This window comes from Pararge aegeria, chromosome 2 (genome assembly GCF_905163445.1).
Source record: "Pararge aegeria chromosome 2, ilParAegt1.1, whole genome shotgun sequence".
NCBI classification, from domain to species: Eukaryota; Metazoa; Arthropoda; class Insecta; order Lepidoptera; family Nymphalidae; genus Pararge; species Pararge aegeria.
Genome location: NC_053181.1, coordinates 13695783 through 13712397, shown reverse-complemented (window position 1 = coordinate 13712397; position 16615 = coordinate 13695783). Strand labels below are relative to the sequence as shown.

Sequence of the window (16615 nt, the reverse complement as noted above, 5' to 3'; positions counted from 1 at the left end):
AAACAATAATCAGTCATCGTAGTACCCATAACACAAGCTACGCTTACTTTGGGCTGGATGGCGATATATGTATTGTCGCAGTAGTATATTAATTACTTTCAAAAAGCGCTTACCGAAGTATTATCTATTTTGGATGTCAGACCTGTTATCGACACTCGGCGGCAATATTTTATTTATAAGAATAGCAAGTGTACAGTTGCGTGAAATATGTCTATGTCGGGTGCTACGGAAGTATACTCGGTATTGTACTTTATGCTAAGGGAAAAAATACGATCACAATGTGTTGATAGATAGTTCTTTTCTACAATAGCGATCTTGTCTGAACAATAAAAATCGTTCCGTGCGTCACTTTCGGTGGAGCTTAGATGTGCGATCAGCTTTAACTTAATTGTCTTTAGTTATACATACTTACAGGTATTTTGCAAGGGCGGTCATTTTATCATTTTATATTGTGAACACCATACCGTGTGATATACACACATACATTTTATTTTTAAATTCTCAACACAAATTCAATAATTTATAATAAAGTCTTTGTTTTGGAAAGTGAAAATGTTTTTGGCACTAGTGTTTTGTAATTTTACTAATATTTCTCTTTTGGGCTGGAACTAAACATAAAGAATTCGATAAAATTCCCGGACCACCAGGCTATTTCTTGCTGAACAACACTTTAGACTTTTTAATGGATCCAGGTTAGTACGTCTTTATCTACTCGTGTATAAAGTTGATATATTTTCTTTATTTATCATTACAGACTTTTCCATTAACTTATCATAGGGTTTTTATAGTAGTAGTCTCAGTAAGCGGCGATAGCTCAGTGGTGAGAACATCAAGTTCATTTTCGTATAGCTGAGTTCGAACCCTAGCACGCACCTGTAAGTAATGTGCGTTTAAAAATATCACTTGCTTAAACCGTGCAGGAAAACATCGTGAGGAAACCATTATGCCTGAGAGTCTATACAGCTTTACCCTTAGTATCTTGGCGGCATACTGTTTTCAGTAGGGTGCTACCTAGCTACGACGAAGGCTGCTCGCCAATTAAGGAAAAATTTAGATGCCATTAGAAACTTTATCAACGCACCAAAAGTGCCATCTGTGTGCCTATTTGAATAAAGAAATATTTTCTTTGACTTTGCACCATAAATTCCGTGTCTATGGACCTTCGCCTTTTAAGCACAGTAAAAAGTATCATTTGTACTAATATTATAAAGCTGAAGAATTTGTTTTAAATATTCCTTATTCCATTAATTTATCACGTGGCTTATTACATTCCAGTTCAATTGTTTTACCACATAAGAATGCTGTCTAATAAATACAAAGGACTCCTAAGAATTAAATTTGGTCCGTTGAAAGCAGTTTTTATAAATCACCCAGAATATATAGAGGTATGGTAACAGGTACCTATTATCTAAATTAGATAGGTATTACAATCTTTTAAATATTTTACTTATTACTTTAAACTGTGACAACGGGATAAAGCTGTGTATTTTTCGCAAACATGCGTGGAAATGTTATTTAATGTTACATTCGTAAGAAAAATACTCAAAATATCATACTTACGGACTGTAGAACTATCTTCTACTGTTTCGAACATAATATAGCGCGACAAAAATGTTGTGTGAAGACCTTCTAGTCTTCTACGGATTTGACATGCTTTCTGTCGTGTCCTGGGCCAGGAAGACGATCTGGTGATCTTCTTCAAAGTATGGTCGCTAGGTAACCATTGATTTTAATATGTTACTATACTATGTTATATATATTATACTACAAATGTAATGATCTGACGTAAGTGCTCTAACGAGCCCCCTCCATCAACCAAAATCTATTTTTCAAGTCTATTGTTGAGATATTTTTGGGTAGCCAGCAGTAACAGGTTGTATCGTTTGCATTTCTTTTACAGTAGGTTGTTTGTAGGTGGTTTTATCAAATATTTTTTTTTACCTAAGTTACTGATGGGACTGGCATATCCGTGTTCGCTAAAAGTCCAAAAAAAATTTAAAAAAAAACATTGTATGTAACTTAGTGCATTAGAAAAATCAAACCTTGCAACCAACCGTGCAATCTTTGGGCATTCGAAACTTTCGAAAGCCCGCAATATCTTTAACCCAATTTGCTTACATGAAACCCTTTGAATGTTAATTTTAAATTTAAAAAATTACAGTTAAAAACATTACAGTATTAATGGATATAAATATCTTTATTTGCAGAAAGTTATTAATGGGAGCACACATACTGTTAAAGGAATTGCATATAATTTTGTTGAACCTTGGCTCAAGGACGGACTTCTTTTAAGTAATGGTAAAACAATTTAACTAATACTGTAGCCTTTTTATATTGTAATTGTGATTGCTGCAGGTTACCTTTTTGACACATTACAAGTCAATGGATATTTAGAATTTTTGCAATAATTCAAATGAATTTAAAATGAATTAAAATGATTCTTATCGGCAAATATAATAGTTATATGTACAATCTAGCCCTTTTTGTCAAAAAGCATGTGAACATTAATATTTATTAATGTTCATACAATTTATTGCCTCTTGTAATTTATTAATTACATAACAATGGAAAATCAAAAAAATTGTAGACATTAGTCCTCTGATTCTCTAAATCGCGTCGCACCAATATACACTGCAGGTGTACCTATAGTACTAGCCGTAGCCGTGTTACGCCTTTCGGCATGATGCGAGCAGCCTCTTTCAAACTATACAAATTATTTGAGCACACAAACTGCAAGAGTAGCTTGACTAAAGCTCGGAATTAAGAAATAATCTAATCCAAAAACTTTGGATAGAACAGCAGATAGTGACAGTTAATAGTGACAGTTAATAGTGACGCCATTGTTAACAAGGAACATTAAGAAAAGGATTGCGGTAGTTTATATTTTATTTTGCATGTGCAGATTATGGATTGGTTGATTGTTAGGTTAAAATTACGTTTCTTACCTTAGGATCAAAATGGCAGCAACGAAGAAAATTATTATCACCCGCATTTCATTTTAATGTTTTAAATTATTATAAATCGGTTATTGACGAAAGCTGTCAAAACTTCTTGGATAAACTTGGAAAAGAAGTTGATGCACCTAATACCGATATCATGCCGTACGTTGAGGATTTCGTCATAAACTCTATATGCAGTAAGTTATTTTATAAATGCGGCCAAAGAACTCTGTCTTAAATTTTAAATCAAAATATAATTGAAGTTAAAAAATTGCCTGGTATGTCTGCATAAAATATTAAATTGTCTTAGACTATTAAATTTTATCTTTTTGTCTTTAATATTTGTTGGAAAATTTCTTCTTCATTTTTGCAGCTTGCGCTCACATGAGATACTTATTATTATTTTTAATTTTTTTTTTGTTTCTAGAAACTGCGATGGGTACTCAACTACATGAGGAAGACAGCAATTTTGGAAAAATGTACAAAGAAGGGATATACAAATTAGGGGAGTACGCTGTGTACAGAACGCAAAGAATTTGGATGCACCCGTACATAATTTTTAAATTTACATCCGTGGGAAGAAAATTACTTAATATTTGTAAAATTTTGAGTTCCTTTCGTGATCGTGTTATTGAAAAACGACGAAATCTCAAAAATAATTCTAAAACCAACTTCAACGAAGAACTCAATATAAATGAAAATGAAAATGTATACTCAAATGGGAAAAAGAAAATGGCGTTGTTAGATCTACTGTTAAAAGCTGAAAAAGATGGCGTCATTGATAAGGAAGGAATTGGCGAGGAAGTGGACACATTTTTGTTTGGAGTACGTTTAGTACTTATATACTTATAATTACTTGATGCACATACGAAACGAACTTTTTTATTTTGCATATTTATATGTCATCTTCCCCATGTTTGTTTTCTCGTGGCTTCACGTAGCCTAGGTTGAAGGACGTTCGTTACGATGTTCTATCCCCCTCTAGAGAACAGACCCTCTCGAGTTGATCTACCAGAAGCCCATCGACACCCTTCCGAGTTCTGAGTTGCCTAATTCTTACAACCTGGGTATCTTTAAAACAAGAGTGAATAGGCATCTTCTAGGCAAGCGCGTCCCATCTTAGCCCGCGCCTCATCTACAAAAACTAGAAATGGACTATTAATCAATATTAAATAAGTATATTTTATAATGAAATGTAATTAAATAATTGTATACAAGACCCCTAAGACTTTATTAAATTCCCGCGTAGCACGTAAGGAAATTAAAATGGATTTGAATACGATTTAATACATTAATGGCTGATACTCTGGGTTAACATTTTGTCCCGAAACACTGAACGAACAAAATATTTTTTTACAATAGAACTCCGTTTTACCTATAACGATTGTATTCTCCTTTGCACACTGGAAATTTTTATATTAGTAAAACGAATAAAAAACCTGAGTAATTATTACTAGCATCAACTGGAACTATAGAAAACGGATAACCACCATAGAAACCTAACTACACACTATAGTATAGTAACTTGTTACCATCAAACAAGATTTTTTAAGCAGTTCCTAAGCATTAGCAGGAGCCAATAACAAACAACTGATTGATGTCATAATAAATTGTATGAAAGCATTGTTAAATTTTATTTATTATTTTAGGGTCATGACACAACGGCTAATACTTTGCAGTTTACAATGATGGCATTGGCTAACAATCAAGAGGCACAGGTAATAAAAAACGACGTGTAGGCCATAAACTTATAAGACCTACCCCTTGTTTTGGTTCAGCAATTAAAGCTATTTTGACAAGTACAGGCGGCTTCGTCCGCTGTACTATTCACATTTACTGTAAGACTAATGTTATTACCTCACGCAGAAGCGTTTATGCGCTGAGATGAAATAAGAGAATCACGCTATTACTGTATCATAATATAGGAACTATGCATTTAACAGGATAAAAATGTTATTAACTCTGCTGCGCCGCCCCCTGTAGCCTCCGGGGCATGGATCTTTTGGACCATACGGGTTAGGCCGTAGTCCACCACGCTGGCCCAGTGCGGGTTGGTGGCCTCCACAGGCCTTTGAAAACATTATGGAGAACTTGCAGGCATGAAGTTTTCCTCACGATGATATCTTTATTGCTTAAAAAGAACATAACTTAGAAAAGTCAGAGGTGCGTTTTTCGAACTCGGCCCCCGAAAGTTAAGTTGAAGTCCTGCCTACTGGGCTATTATTCAAAACTCTGCTAGTTTTAAAATATTAATCTCTTAATTAAGTGTGTATTCGAACTTAAATTTTAGGAAAAGGTAGTTAAAGAATGCAACAAAATATTTGGATCTTCAAAACGCTCTGCAGATATCTCAGACTTGGCGCAAATGAAGTACTTAGAATGTTGTATCAAGGAGTCAATGAGGCTTTATCCTCCTTTACCTTCATTAAATCGAACAGTTAAACAGGAAATAACTTTAGGTATTTTTTTATTTTATTACATCCTTAACTATTCCTATCCCTATCCCTAATAATATTATAAATGTCAATGTAAGTTTGTTTCTTACGCTTTCACGCAAAAACTACTTAACCGATCCTCATGAAACTTTCTATACATATTCTTGGAAGTGTTAGAAGTAATATAGGATACTTTTTATCCCGACATTCAGCTCGGTTCCTTTGGGAGAGGGCATAAGTGTTTGACGATTTTACAACAATACTCCGACAAATTATAACCGATTTAAATATTTATTTTTGTACTATAGAGGTTACAATATGTGTTTAATTTTGCCCAAACTGTGGTTGGAGATAGAGGACAGAACTTCTCAGCGGACAGCAGCAAACCCCTCATTTAAGGCTTAGCGATACTGAATATATTTTTTTTTAGATCTACAACTAAATTGAATGCCAGATCAAAAACAAAATCAAACGCAGACGAAGTCGCGGGCAACAGCTAGTAGACTAAAATTTTCTTAACCATGCAAATATTATTAATGCGAAAGTGTTTATAACTGTTTGTTTTTGTTATGTTTTCTCACCCATAGCATCGATCTTGATGGAATTTAGCACTTACATTGATAGTATAGGAGAGAGACATAAAATAATTATTATTTAAAAATATACTTCTTGTTACCTGTGTACAGTTTCTCATCTAAACTAAACCAATCATGGCGATATTATGCATAGAGGTAGCTTGTATCCTAGAGGCGAACAAAGGATTACATTTATCCCGGAAAAATTAACGGTTCCCGTAAGATTTTAAATAATACTCTCACAAATTTTCTCTAGGTACCCTTTTTTATGCTATTCTTATATATTTTTTGTGTACAATAAAAGCGTACTTATTATACTATCGTACTAATAGAAAACTATCATAGCTGGTGGTTTAAAGTTGTATTTTTATATATTACAGGAAAATACCAAATACCTGTGGGGACAGAGTGCGGTATTCTGATATTCGATTTGCACCGTCGCAACGACCAATTCGTCGAGCCTCAAGAGTTCCGCCCGGAAAGGTTTCAGGCTGAGCCCACATGGCATCCATATGCATATTTACCTTTTAGTGCAGGACCCAGAAACTGCATAGGTATGTGGTTTAGAAGCTCATTTGATAATTACTTAGAATTGTTCCTTCATGTCGGTAAACGCTCATAACGAATTGTGTCGCAAATCATTTTTTTGCGTGGCTGTTCTTCATGTAATCAAATGCTATTGTCAAGCTTTTCTTTTATACATACCACAATAAATAGTCTCGTTATTTATGTGAAATGTGTGTTATGTATTAATTAGTTGCTTTTAATTGTTACATAGGACTGACTCAGTTTATGCGACAATTTTCAGCTACTGTGACTCTGTTCAGCGTGGGAATGCAGCCACCATTCAACGCGTGCATGACTTTTATAGTTGTTAGATTAGATTCTACATTTTCATGAGCGGTAATAGCCTAGTGGGTAAGGCTTCGGCTTCTCTTACGGGGGGACCGAGTTCGATCCCCCCGTAAGAGGAGAGAGATGTGCGTTTACAATTTAATCAATTTACTATCACTTGCTTTAACGTTGAAGGCAAATATCGTGGGGAAACCTTCATGCCCTAGAGTTCCTTATGAGGTTTTCAAGGACGTGCACTTGGCCAGCGTGGTGGACTACGGCCTACATCCTTCTCCTTCTGGGAGAAGACCCGTGCCCGTTTTATCAATACGTTGATGATGATAAACGGCCCACAACAGGATATGATTCTCCGCTAAAAATCAGATCGGTTTCGATCGTGGTCCAACACACTGGCCAAGTGCAGTTAATGGATCATAATGATGATGATGATATTTTATTATGTTAGTTATTCGTTTTATTATAAAGGAATTTGAATATTTTTGCCGGTGCTGAAAGAGGCTGACTGGCTTATCAATTTATAAAATTTATATTTTCTCTGGTCTGGTCTGGTTTGGCTAGTTACCCTACTTACAATGATGTGTCGCCAAGCAATTTAGCGTTACAGTACGCTACCGTATAGAAACCATAGGGTATGAGTCTATAACTATCATACATCAAACAGGTTAGCCCGCTACCGTCTTGGTTGGTACCGATGGTTAACTTATAGTGGAATAACAATAATATTAATTTCTGTTTCGTTTAATTTATTAATTGACACGTTTAAAAGTTGTGCCATCCTTTTCATTAAGTTCTTTGTAGAAAAAGATAGTCCTATTTTTAGCCCTGTCAATTTAGTTCAGAGATTTTTGTAGAACCTAAATGACACCATTTTAGTATGGTAAGTAATAGAGTAGTCGCATCAAACGTAATCTATGCGCACGCCAACGGACACGCGGATTACAATAATGATTCTGAAGACAGATAGTAGCATGCGTCAGAGATACGCTTTTCACTTGTAACCCAGTGACATATAGCGTAGCTGTACATTTGTATATTTAGGTATTTAGGTATTAGTATCTTTGGTATAGGTCGTTTAAAGCGCTTACAAATCAAATATCGTTAACAATACAAAATTACGAATATAATATAAAAGTTCATAACTATATTTTAACCGGAAAATTTACTAGTATATCTATATAATAATAAATATACCAGTTAACGTTAACGTAACATATAATGTCGTGGTATGTAGTGGTATCAAGTGGCATAATAACGGAAATTTAAGTTAGTCTAATATTGTACAATATTTGATATTACTTATGCATTCCATCACGCATGAGTTGTAACAATCAAGTTAAGATAAAGCAAGCAAAACAGTTTCCCTAGTACATAAACACTTTTTGCTTACATATATTTAGGTTAAGGTATGCTTGCCATTTCTAAATATTAAACTCAAAGATAGACACAGAAACGCAACCATTAGAAATAAAACCAAAGTTCTAGTTGGTTGTTGGTACGGCAACATCTCTGTTTTATAAGCTCTTCTTTTTTTACTAACCTAAATGTGAATTTTGGTATCCCAAACTTCCATCCCTAGTTTTATCCCTTTTAATAAAATATTCTCTTAATCGATGCATATACTTTATTATAAACCTACCTATCTAAATTTCAGATTTGTAGACTTATTACAAACTAACTAAAAAAAACAGTTGAAACTTTCATCCCCTTTTAACCACCCTAAAAATGTGATATCCTAAAAAACGTTTATATGAGTAATTTCTATTTTTAATCACTAATCTAAATTCGAATTTCGACGTCTCTAACCTCGAAAACGTAGGACAATGACACAAAGTGCTTAAAAGCAACGCATTTCCTTAATTTCAGGTTTGTATCAGAGGGTTATCAGGGTTAATGATTAAAAAAGCATCAGCTTAAACTTTCGTCCCCTATTTTACTACTCTTTGAGAAGATTTTCCAAAATAATTTATATAGATTTTTGTTATTTAAACCAGGATGCCGCCTAATACCTATGCCTAATTTTCACGTATGTAACTTAGAAAACATAGTCCTTTCCCCTATTTCACCCCCTTTTATTGTTTTTAAAACAAAAGATAGCCTACGTCCGTTTCCAGGATATAATATATCTCTTCGTTACATTAAGTTTGGTTCAGCCGTTTAGTCGTGAAAAGGTTACAAACAAACAGAAAGATCAGTGGCGTGCATAGAGGGTATGCACAGGGTATGCAGACGAGATAAAATGAAGAAAATCTCCAGTACGAGCTATAAATACTTAAGGGTACGCTTTCTATAACTCTTGCAATGCCTATCCTTAAGTTTTTTTATAACTCTTATGGGACAGGAAAAAAAAATTTAGACGTTACTGAATTGTATGTTTGGGTTGTTTAAAATGTATTCAATTACTAATTTACACGTGTTTTTCTTCTAAGCACAAAAATAAAAATATAAAAATGTATGATGAACGCGACGACTAGACTAGAATGCACCAAAAGTTGGAGAATATAAGTTTTTAGCATCCCGAAATATATGTCGCGATCTAAAGTTATAATTATCACCTCTCAGCGATGAAAAAAATATGTGAAAGTTTCAGAAATTGAATAGTAAAAAAAATAACTTTTACTAAATTATGACTTCTCTTCTTCAGGTCAAAAATTTGCAATGATGGAACTTAAAGTAGCGTTATCGGCTTTGCTACGTCGATACCGCCTCCTGCCAGTCACAAAACCAAATGACATCATCTTCGTTATGGACTTCGTTTTACGTATAAAGGAACCCATCTACGTAAAGTTAGAATTACGAAGTGAAGCCTAGTTTATTTTAAACCCGTTCATGAAATTAATATTTTTTGGAAATGTTGCATGATCTTTGTTCGGAATAATAAATGAATGATTTAACGAATACACTTTTATTGTACACCAAAGAAATAGTAGCTACAGACCTATAAAAATAGACCAAGAGCGTACAATTTGGTGACCTTATCGCTACATAGCGATTTCAACGGGGCAACCAAAGCTGTAAAAGTAAAAAACATATACATGACATGGTAGGTGGTTCAATAAATGAAAAAATATATAAATAATAATACATAACTATATATATATATATATATATGTAGTTATATATTATAGTTGTATTATATGTATATATATATATATATATATATATATGTGTATATTATATGCGTAAAACGTGTTTGATTAACCTTTGAATCCTACCCGAGAAGTTCTCATTAAAATTAGTTTGTAGTTTACGTAGCATCCATCAACACTTGGATAGACAGATAGATATTTTAAATCGTGGGTTTGGACTAGTCATAACTACAAGATTTTTCTTTCATATAAATCTAAATTTTTATTTAGCTTGGCTTTCTGTATGTTATGCAAAATGTACGTACCTATGTTTATAAAATGTTATTTTAGACTTCACGAATATTTTATCAGGATTTAGAGATAAGAGTGTTAGTAGGGGAGCCCACGATGCTAAATAGGGATTTACTCGGGCGTCGTAGTGACCTATTGGGATGCAAAGCTTAGATGATAAGAAGAAAAATGTTAAATCATATATACCTTTACATCGGTGGGCGAAGCGGCTATAGATTTTTAAATATGTAAAAAAAACTGTTGCATGGACATCCTCGAGCGCGTAAGATATTGATAGCATCAATGCCCTACGTATTTTTAATAATGTACGTATGTTAATGCACCAAAAAAAAGCTCTCATTCACTAATCTGACGATTTCGATGGGACGCAAACTCGCGGCCATTTTCATAATGTGCAAAAAAAATTCGCCTGTACTGTCTCATAATCTGACGATTATCTAGAGCGATTCGCCTGATCTGACAAAAAAAAATTAGAAAAACGGTTCACCTTAAAGGCCATCCCTACAACTTCCCGCTAATTCCATTCCTGGGCGATCCTGTATCCTTCACGGGCGGCCTTATATATGGACCTCATGTTTTGTGGAGGTACTTAACCGGGTACAAGGTATCCCCCTGTATATTAATCTGCCGCGCTTTAGTAAATCCCGATATCCCCGCTTGGGCTCCCCTACCATGTTGATAAAAGGCCAACTTTAAAAACAAACGTCACGTAGCGATATCGTTATAGGTTTTAATTTGACTTTTAAACCTTTGCAATCAAATTATTGATAATATGTAAACAACACAATTAGGCAGTGTGCATTGTTTAAATACGAGGAACTGTGAAGAATACGCGTGTTTACTAAAAAAAGCAGATAGAATTTTTATATAGAATTCTAGAAAAATGTGGACTTTTGTTTGCGTGGCATTAATTATTTCGTTGTTGTTGTATAATATTCTGTTGAGCTCGTCATCAAAGAACAAGGAATTAAATGGCATTCCGGGGCCTAAAGGAATGTTTATTTTTAGAAACGCGTTTGATTTTTTTATGTCAAGTGGTAAAAGTTTTTTATTATTTCGGTGGTAAAATTGTTAATGTCGTGATATTTTCGTCAGCAATTTCATATCCAATGATTCTTCTCCGTCTTCAAAAATTCAAGATTTTCTGTGGTTCTGAACTTTTTAGTGGGTACGAGGGCGTAAGGGAAATAGGGTTATTGTTTTTAAATATCTACTTGTGTGGTCAATCGGAGAAACTCCATGTAATAAATAGCGAAATTGTGTATGCTTGTTAGTTCAGCTCTTTTGCTGCACTCTTTTGGTTAAATTTGGCATAATAGGCAGTATAGTTTGCAGGCTTCGGAGATAAGGGTATCTTATATCCGTTTCCAGTATGCATACTGGAAGTGGATATAGGATACTCTTTATTTCGGAAAAACTAACGATTCCCGGTGGACTTTAAAAAAAACAAAAAAGGGTTTAGGAATCCGTAGACAACAAGTCGTCCATAATAGTTTCATCATGTCTGCTGTGTGACATACATGCAAAGCTAAGAACGTTGTTGGAACTCTACTCTTTAAGCTTTAAATAAAATATAAAAAATAAGCTAGGTAGTAGGTTATGTAGTAGGTAGGCTACTTATCCTGTTAATTACAATGTAAGGAAAATAAAAAATAACTAATCTACAATCTTGTAAGTATTGTAAAAATATATTTTTTGTGAAACTATTTAAATCAGAAGCTATTTTTATAAATTGAATGTCAGAGCCTCTCTTACTCGTGGTTTGATATCGGATAATTTCTAGAGTTCTAAAGCTAAAATAAAAATGAAGAAAATTGTAACGACTGTTAATTTAATTTAACTCAAGAGTGTTCTGAACTAAGTTGGCTGTATTGCATAACATGACTTAATTTTTTAGCAGTTCTAATCTTCCACATTTTTGCTTTTCAGAGTCAGTGTTTTCCTATTGTAGATATTTGACAGGTAAACATAAAAGAATGTGCCAATTAAATCTGATAAATAAACAAATTGTACTTCTTTATCATCCAGAAGATGTAGAGGTAAATGATGATTTTTCTCGTTAATTTAATAAGCTTTATAAATTCATCATCCACCTACTGAGGTAGACTCAGTCTGGATTGGTCAGATCCTCAAATCGGGCATCTGTTTGTCAGTTTGCGTTCAAGGTAACCTGAATTACCTGAAACAGTTTACCTTGTTTATTCAGGTAACCTTGTAATGCAGAAAATAAAGGGTCCAACTGGAGTTGAAAAAACCGTAATAAAAGTGGCGAACAACAGCTAGTTTTACAATAAATAGGATTTCCGTTGATGCCAAACTATAACAGGTTAATTTTTGTTAGGTTGAGTTTTTTTCACAATTAATTATGGCTAGAGACCCGCCCATGCTGCGCTCGGGTATAAAATAGCAAACAAGAGCTTAGAGCTGACTCTTTGTCACACAATACGAACAAAAAACCTGAATTATTTTCGAATAACCTAAAGTAAATATATATCTACTAAATAATTTATCTGAATCACAATTTGATATACATTCAATGCTTAACAAATATCATGTTTATTTGGATTAGATATAAACAGACGGAAGCGAAAAGCGTCCATGTTTTATAATATAATTTTATAGATTTAAGAAAAAAAAGCAAACATGACATCTCTTGCTTTGTTTAATTTATATATTAACTAACCTGGAATTGTTTGCTCCATATACTGGAATATAGTTAATAATTAAAGCTATGCAGTCATGCGGCATACATGATATGGTTTTGCTGAGTGCATCAATAGTGCAGTGGCGACATAGTGAGATAGAATATATGACACATTTTAATTTACTTATGCAAATTAAGTAATTTAATATTTTACAATAATATATAGAATATTTTTTAAGTTGGTAACAATAAACCTTATATTTATCTTTAATTTAATACTCCTGATATTCTAGTCTATATGCATCTCATTCTCTCGTAGTCTCCTTTTCAGAAGTTTTAGTTCTGCTGTGTGTAAAGTGCACAGGATTTTTTTACAGGCCCTGATCAATAGTACGAAACATAATGACAAGGGTTACCTTTATGCATTTCTTCGGCCATGGTTAAATGATGGACTTCTGCTAAGCAGTGGTAAGATATACTCTTCCTTTCTTCATTGCAGTAGTTGTTCTCATTAGTTGATGCTAGTAAAAATTTTGATGATGGTACACTGCCTAATTATTTCATGGTTAGTTCACAGTAAATATACAAGCTAAAGTTAAGTTGCTTTTTATCCTAAAGCACCACAGTCTTATAATTGAGACACGTTCACAAGCCACTTTCTATATGCACCTCTTTATTTAAGTAAGTTTTTAAGAAATGATAAACATTTTAGGTAAAAAATGGCATCAAAGAAGAAAAATACTAACTCCAGCATTTCATTTCAAGATTTTACGTCAATTTAACGAAGTATTAATTGACAAAAGTGCAAAATTTGTGGACAACCTGCAATCGGAAGTAAACCGATCAAAAACAAATATTTATTCCTTCCTTACAGATTTTACAATAAATTCTATATGTGGTAAGATCTTGAATTGGTACGTCATTGGTTTTCGAAACTCTATAAAAACTTAATTATTTATTTCTTAAATTTAGAGACCGCAATGGGAACTGTTCTAGATCAAGAATCTTCTTCTGTTAGCAGATGTTACAAGGATGCAATACACGAACTGGGAACACATTTATTTTATAGAACATCAAGAGTATGGTTACACCCAGAACCAGTTTTTAATTTAAGTCAGGTTGGAAGAGTTCACAACAGAACATTAGATTTAATAACTTCATTACGCGAATGCGTTATTAAGCAGCGAAGGCAAGATGGATATTTTAACGACTTGTATAAAACTACGATGACTGAAAGTGATGATGATTTTTTTATTAATGGTAAAAAACGTTTTGCGATGTTGGATCTTCTTTTAAATGCAGAGCAGCAAGGAACTATCGACTCTGAGGGCATCAACGAAGAAGTTGACACATTTATGTTCGAGGTCTGTGTTCTTAAATAGTACTGTGGTCATACAACAGATAAAATAGTTCTGAAAGGATAAAGATAATCAATTGTTGCAGGGCCACGATACCACTGCAACTGGTCTTCAATTTGCTTTTATGTTACTAGCTAACTACCCTGATGCTCAGGTAGGTTAAAAACAATGAGGTCATACCTTAGTAAACTAGACAATTTTGATCGGAGGAACACTTGTTAGAAGTTCGGGCTACAAGAAAAATCAGTACTTTTACAAATTAACTGTAGGCAAAGGTACCATATTTTAATAATATACTTATTTTAAAAATATATTAATACGTGAAGCAAAAACTACGCTACGAAAATTGTGTGGACGGAGGAGTATGAATTTTCCCGCACTTATAATTTATAAGGAGAAGGAGTGCAGACTGATAATATTTTTTTTTATTTCACACACTACCATGCATTGATAAAATATGTTACTTTTTTCTTTCCCATAGGAAAAAGGCAATATCACTGTACCGAAATCTATAATATGTTCGTAACCACGTATTTGACACCTACACGCATTGATTTAATATGTTACTACACTGCATACACGCAAACATACTCTTTTTCAACCTGTTTGAAAAAAATCCAGTGAAATCTGTGATCTCTGACGTATAGTCTTTGACAATAGAACCTTAATAATGTACAAAAACATAATTTAAATTAATCTTGGTCGAAATTTCGACAAGTGCGCGACCACTAGTTATAGCAATTATTTCCAAATGACCTATTATATAAATATATTATTAGTATATAATGTGTTTACAATCGCATTTAAAGTAGCCTATATGTGTAACCTGTATCTTGAATAAAGGAGTATCTCATGGATATTTAAAATTCAGGACAGGATCCTAGAAGAATATTTTACAATTTTAAACTCATCAAATCGAAGACCTACATTAAGCGATTTGTCAGAACTGAAATATTTAGATGCTTGTATTAAGGAATCATTGCGGCTCTACCCACCAGTGTATTTCATTGAAAGGAAAAGGGATTTCCCACTAAAATTAGGTAAGTTTCGTATTCAAATGAATGTGTGATTGAGCTTGAAATATTATGTTTAAATTGTATTCATTTTTTTTAGGAGGTATTGAAAGACCACCTCCCGGAAGCATTACTATTCTAATATTTGACTTACACAGACGCGCGGATCAGTTCATCGAGCCTTTGGAATTCCGACCTGAGAGATTCATGAAAGAGCCGACTTGGCACCCGTTTTCCTACCTACCATTTAGTGCTGGACCAAGAAACTGCATAGGTAGTATAATATCGTGGTCTTTAACTTTACTTTATTTATTTATCAATACTTACATTAAAAATGTAACGGGTCAAATTCTGTACTTTGAAAATATTAACAAAAAATTTAGGGCACTCTATAAACTATACTGAACCCAAAACTGTATTTTTTTTGTTTGTGTCAAGAATTCAAAAGAAACTTCGCAAGATTTGAGGTCATACTACGAGGTTCGAGATACTTTTTATCCCCAAATTCAGCTCACTTCCCTTGGGAGAGGTGATGCAATTGTTTGGCTATTTTACATCATAACTCCAATGAGCGTTGCTTAGCCAGCGTTATGGACCAATATGTAGTAAGGCCACACATTATTAATACAGTCATTTTTTACAGGGAATTTCAGGGCACATCTAGTAATAAAAAACCTTTTTTTTTTTAATTTTATAGCCATTTACAATATGTTTGTTGAACTCTTTCAAATGTATCTATTAAAAGTTCAGGTGTTTAAGTTTCATATTCGTTTAGTCAGTTCAAGTTTGTTTTAAAGGTTTTTACTAATCAGAAAGATATATTTAATAGGCTAACAATAACAATGTTTTATCAAAGTTCTAGTCATATCTTAGAAACAAATTGAATTTTTTGAGGTTGAAGTTGAATTTGAATCGTTTCAAAGAGTTACAAATTTCAGTCCAATAGTAGTAGGATTTTTGTGTGAATATACCTTATTAAATATTTTCTAAATATTGTTTATATACGTTGTATTAAATTGAAAATACACATCTCTACCCTGCTTTTTTTCATAATAATTGCAACTGTGCAATCTGTCTTGTTACATTGGGGCCGTTCATCTGAGGGTTAAGGTATATGATTATTTGGCCCACGGTTTTGACAGAGTATAGCAGATTAAGCTTTATTCTAATGAGATATTATTGAATTGCGAAAGGTAACTAACTCCTGCTTCTATCGAATATGCGATAATGACAAGAAGTTTTCCTTGTACAGGTCAAAAGTTTGCAATGATGGAAATGAAGTTGGCAATAACTGCGGTTCTCTCCAAGTACCGTTTGCTGCCAGTCACCAGACCACAAGATCTGGTGTTTAAAGTCGACATTGTGTTACGCACAAAAGATCCTGTATATGTAAAATTGGAAGAACGAAAGAAAACTTAA

The 16615-nt window shown here is 33.6% G+C and overlaps 1 protein-coding gene across 1 annotated transcript; it reads left to right on the top strand.

Moving 5' to 3' along the window:
* Positions 1-1298: 1298 nt before the first annotated feature.
* Positions 1299-16615, top strand: LOC120630640. Its single transcript, XM_039899906.1, has 18 exons — positions 1299-1385; positions 2208-2298; positions 2951-3136; positions 3367-3764; positions 4589-4657; positions 5230-5398; positions 6330-6503; positions 9446-9601; positions 10676-10785; positions 11053-11218; positions 12111-12220; positions 13203-13293; positions 13538-13723; positions 13798-14189; positions 14269-14337; positions 15055-15232; positions 15300-15470; positions 16449-16615. Exons 1-18 carry the CDS (start codon positions 1299-1301, stop codon positions 16613-16615), a joined length of 2970 nt encoding a protein of 989 aa, XP_039755840.1.

Excerpts from the sequence above, each read along its gene's own strand:
- LOC120630640 (XM_039899906.1), top strand. The coding sequence starts at position 1,299 with ATGCTGTCTAATAAATACAAAGGACTCCTAAGAATTAAATTTGGTCCG. Across the intron at positions 3,765-4,588 it reads TGGACACATTTTTGTTTGGA|GGTCATGACACAACGGCTAA; the intron begins GTACGTTTAGTA and ends TTATTATTTTAG. Across the intron at positions 14,338-15,054 it reads CTAACTACCCTGATGCTCAG|GACAGGATCCTAGAAGAATA; the intron begins GTAGGTTAAAAA and ends TTTAAAATTCAG.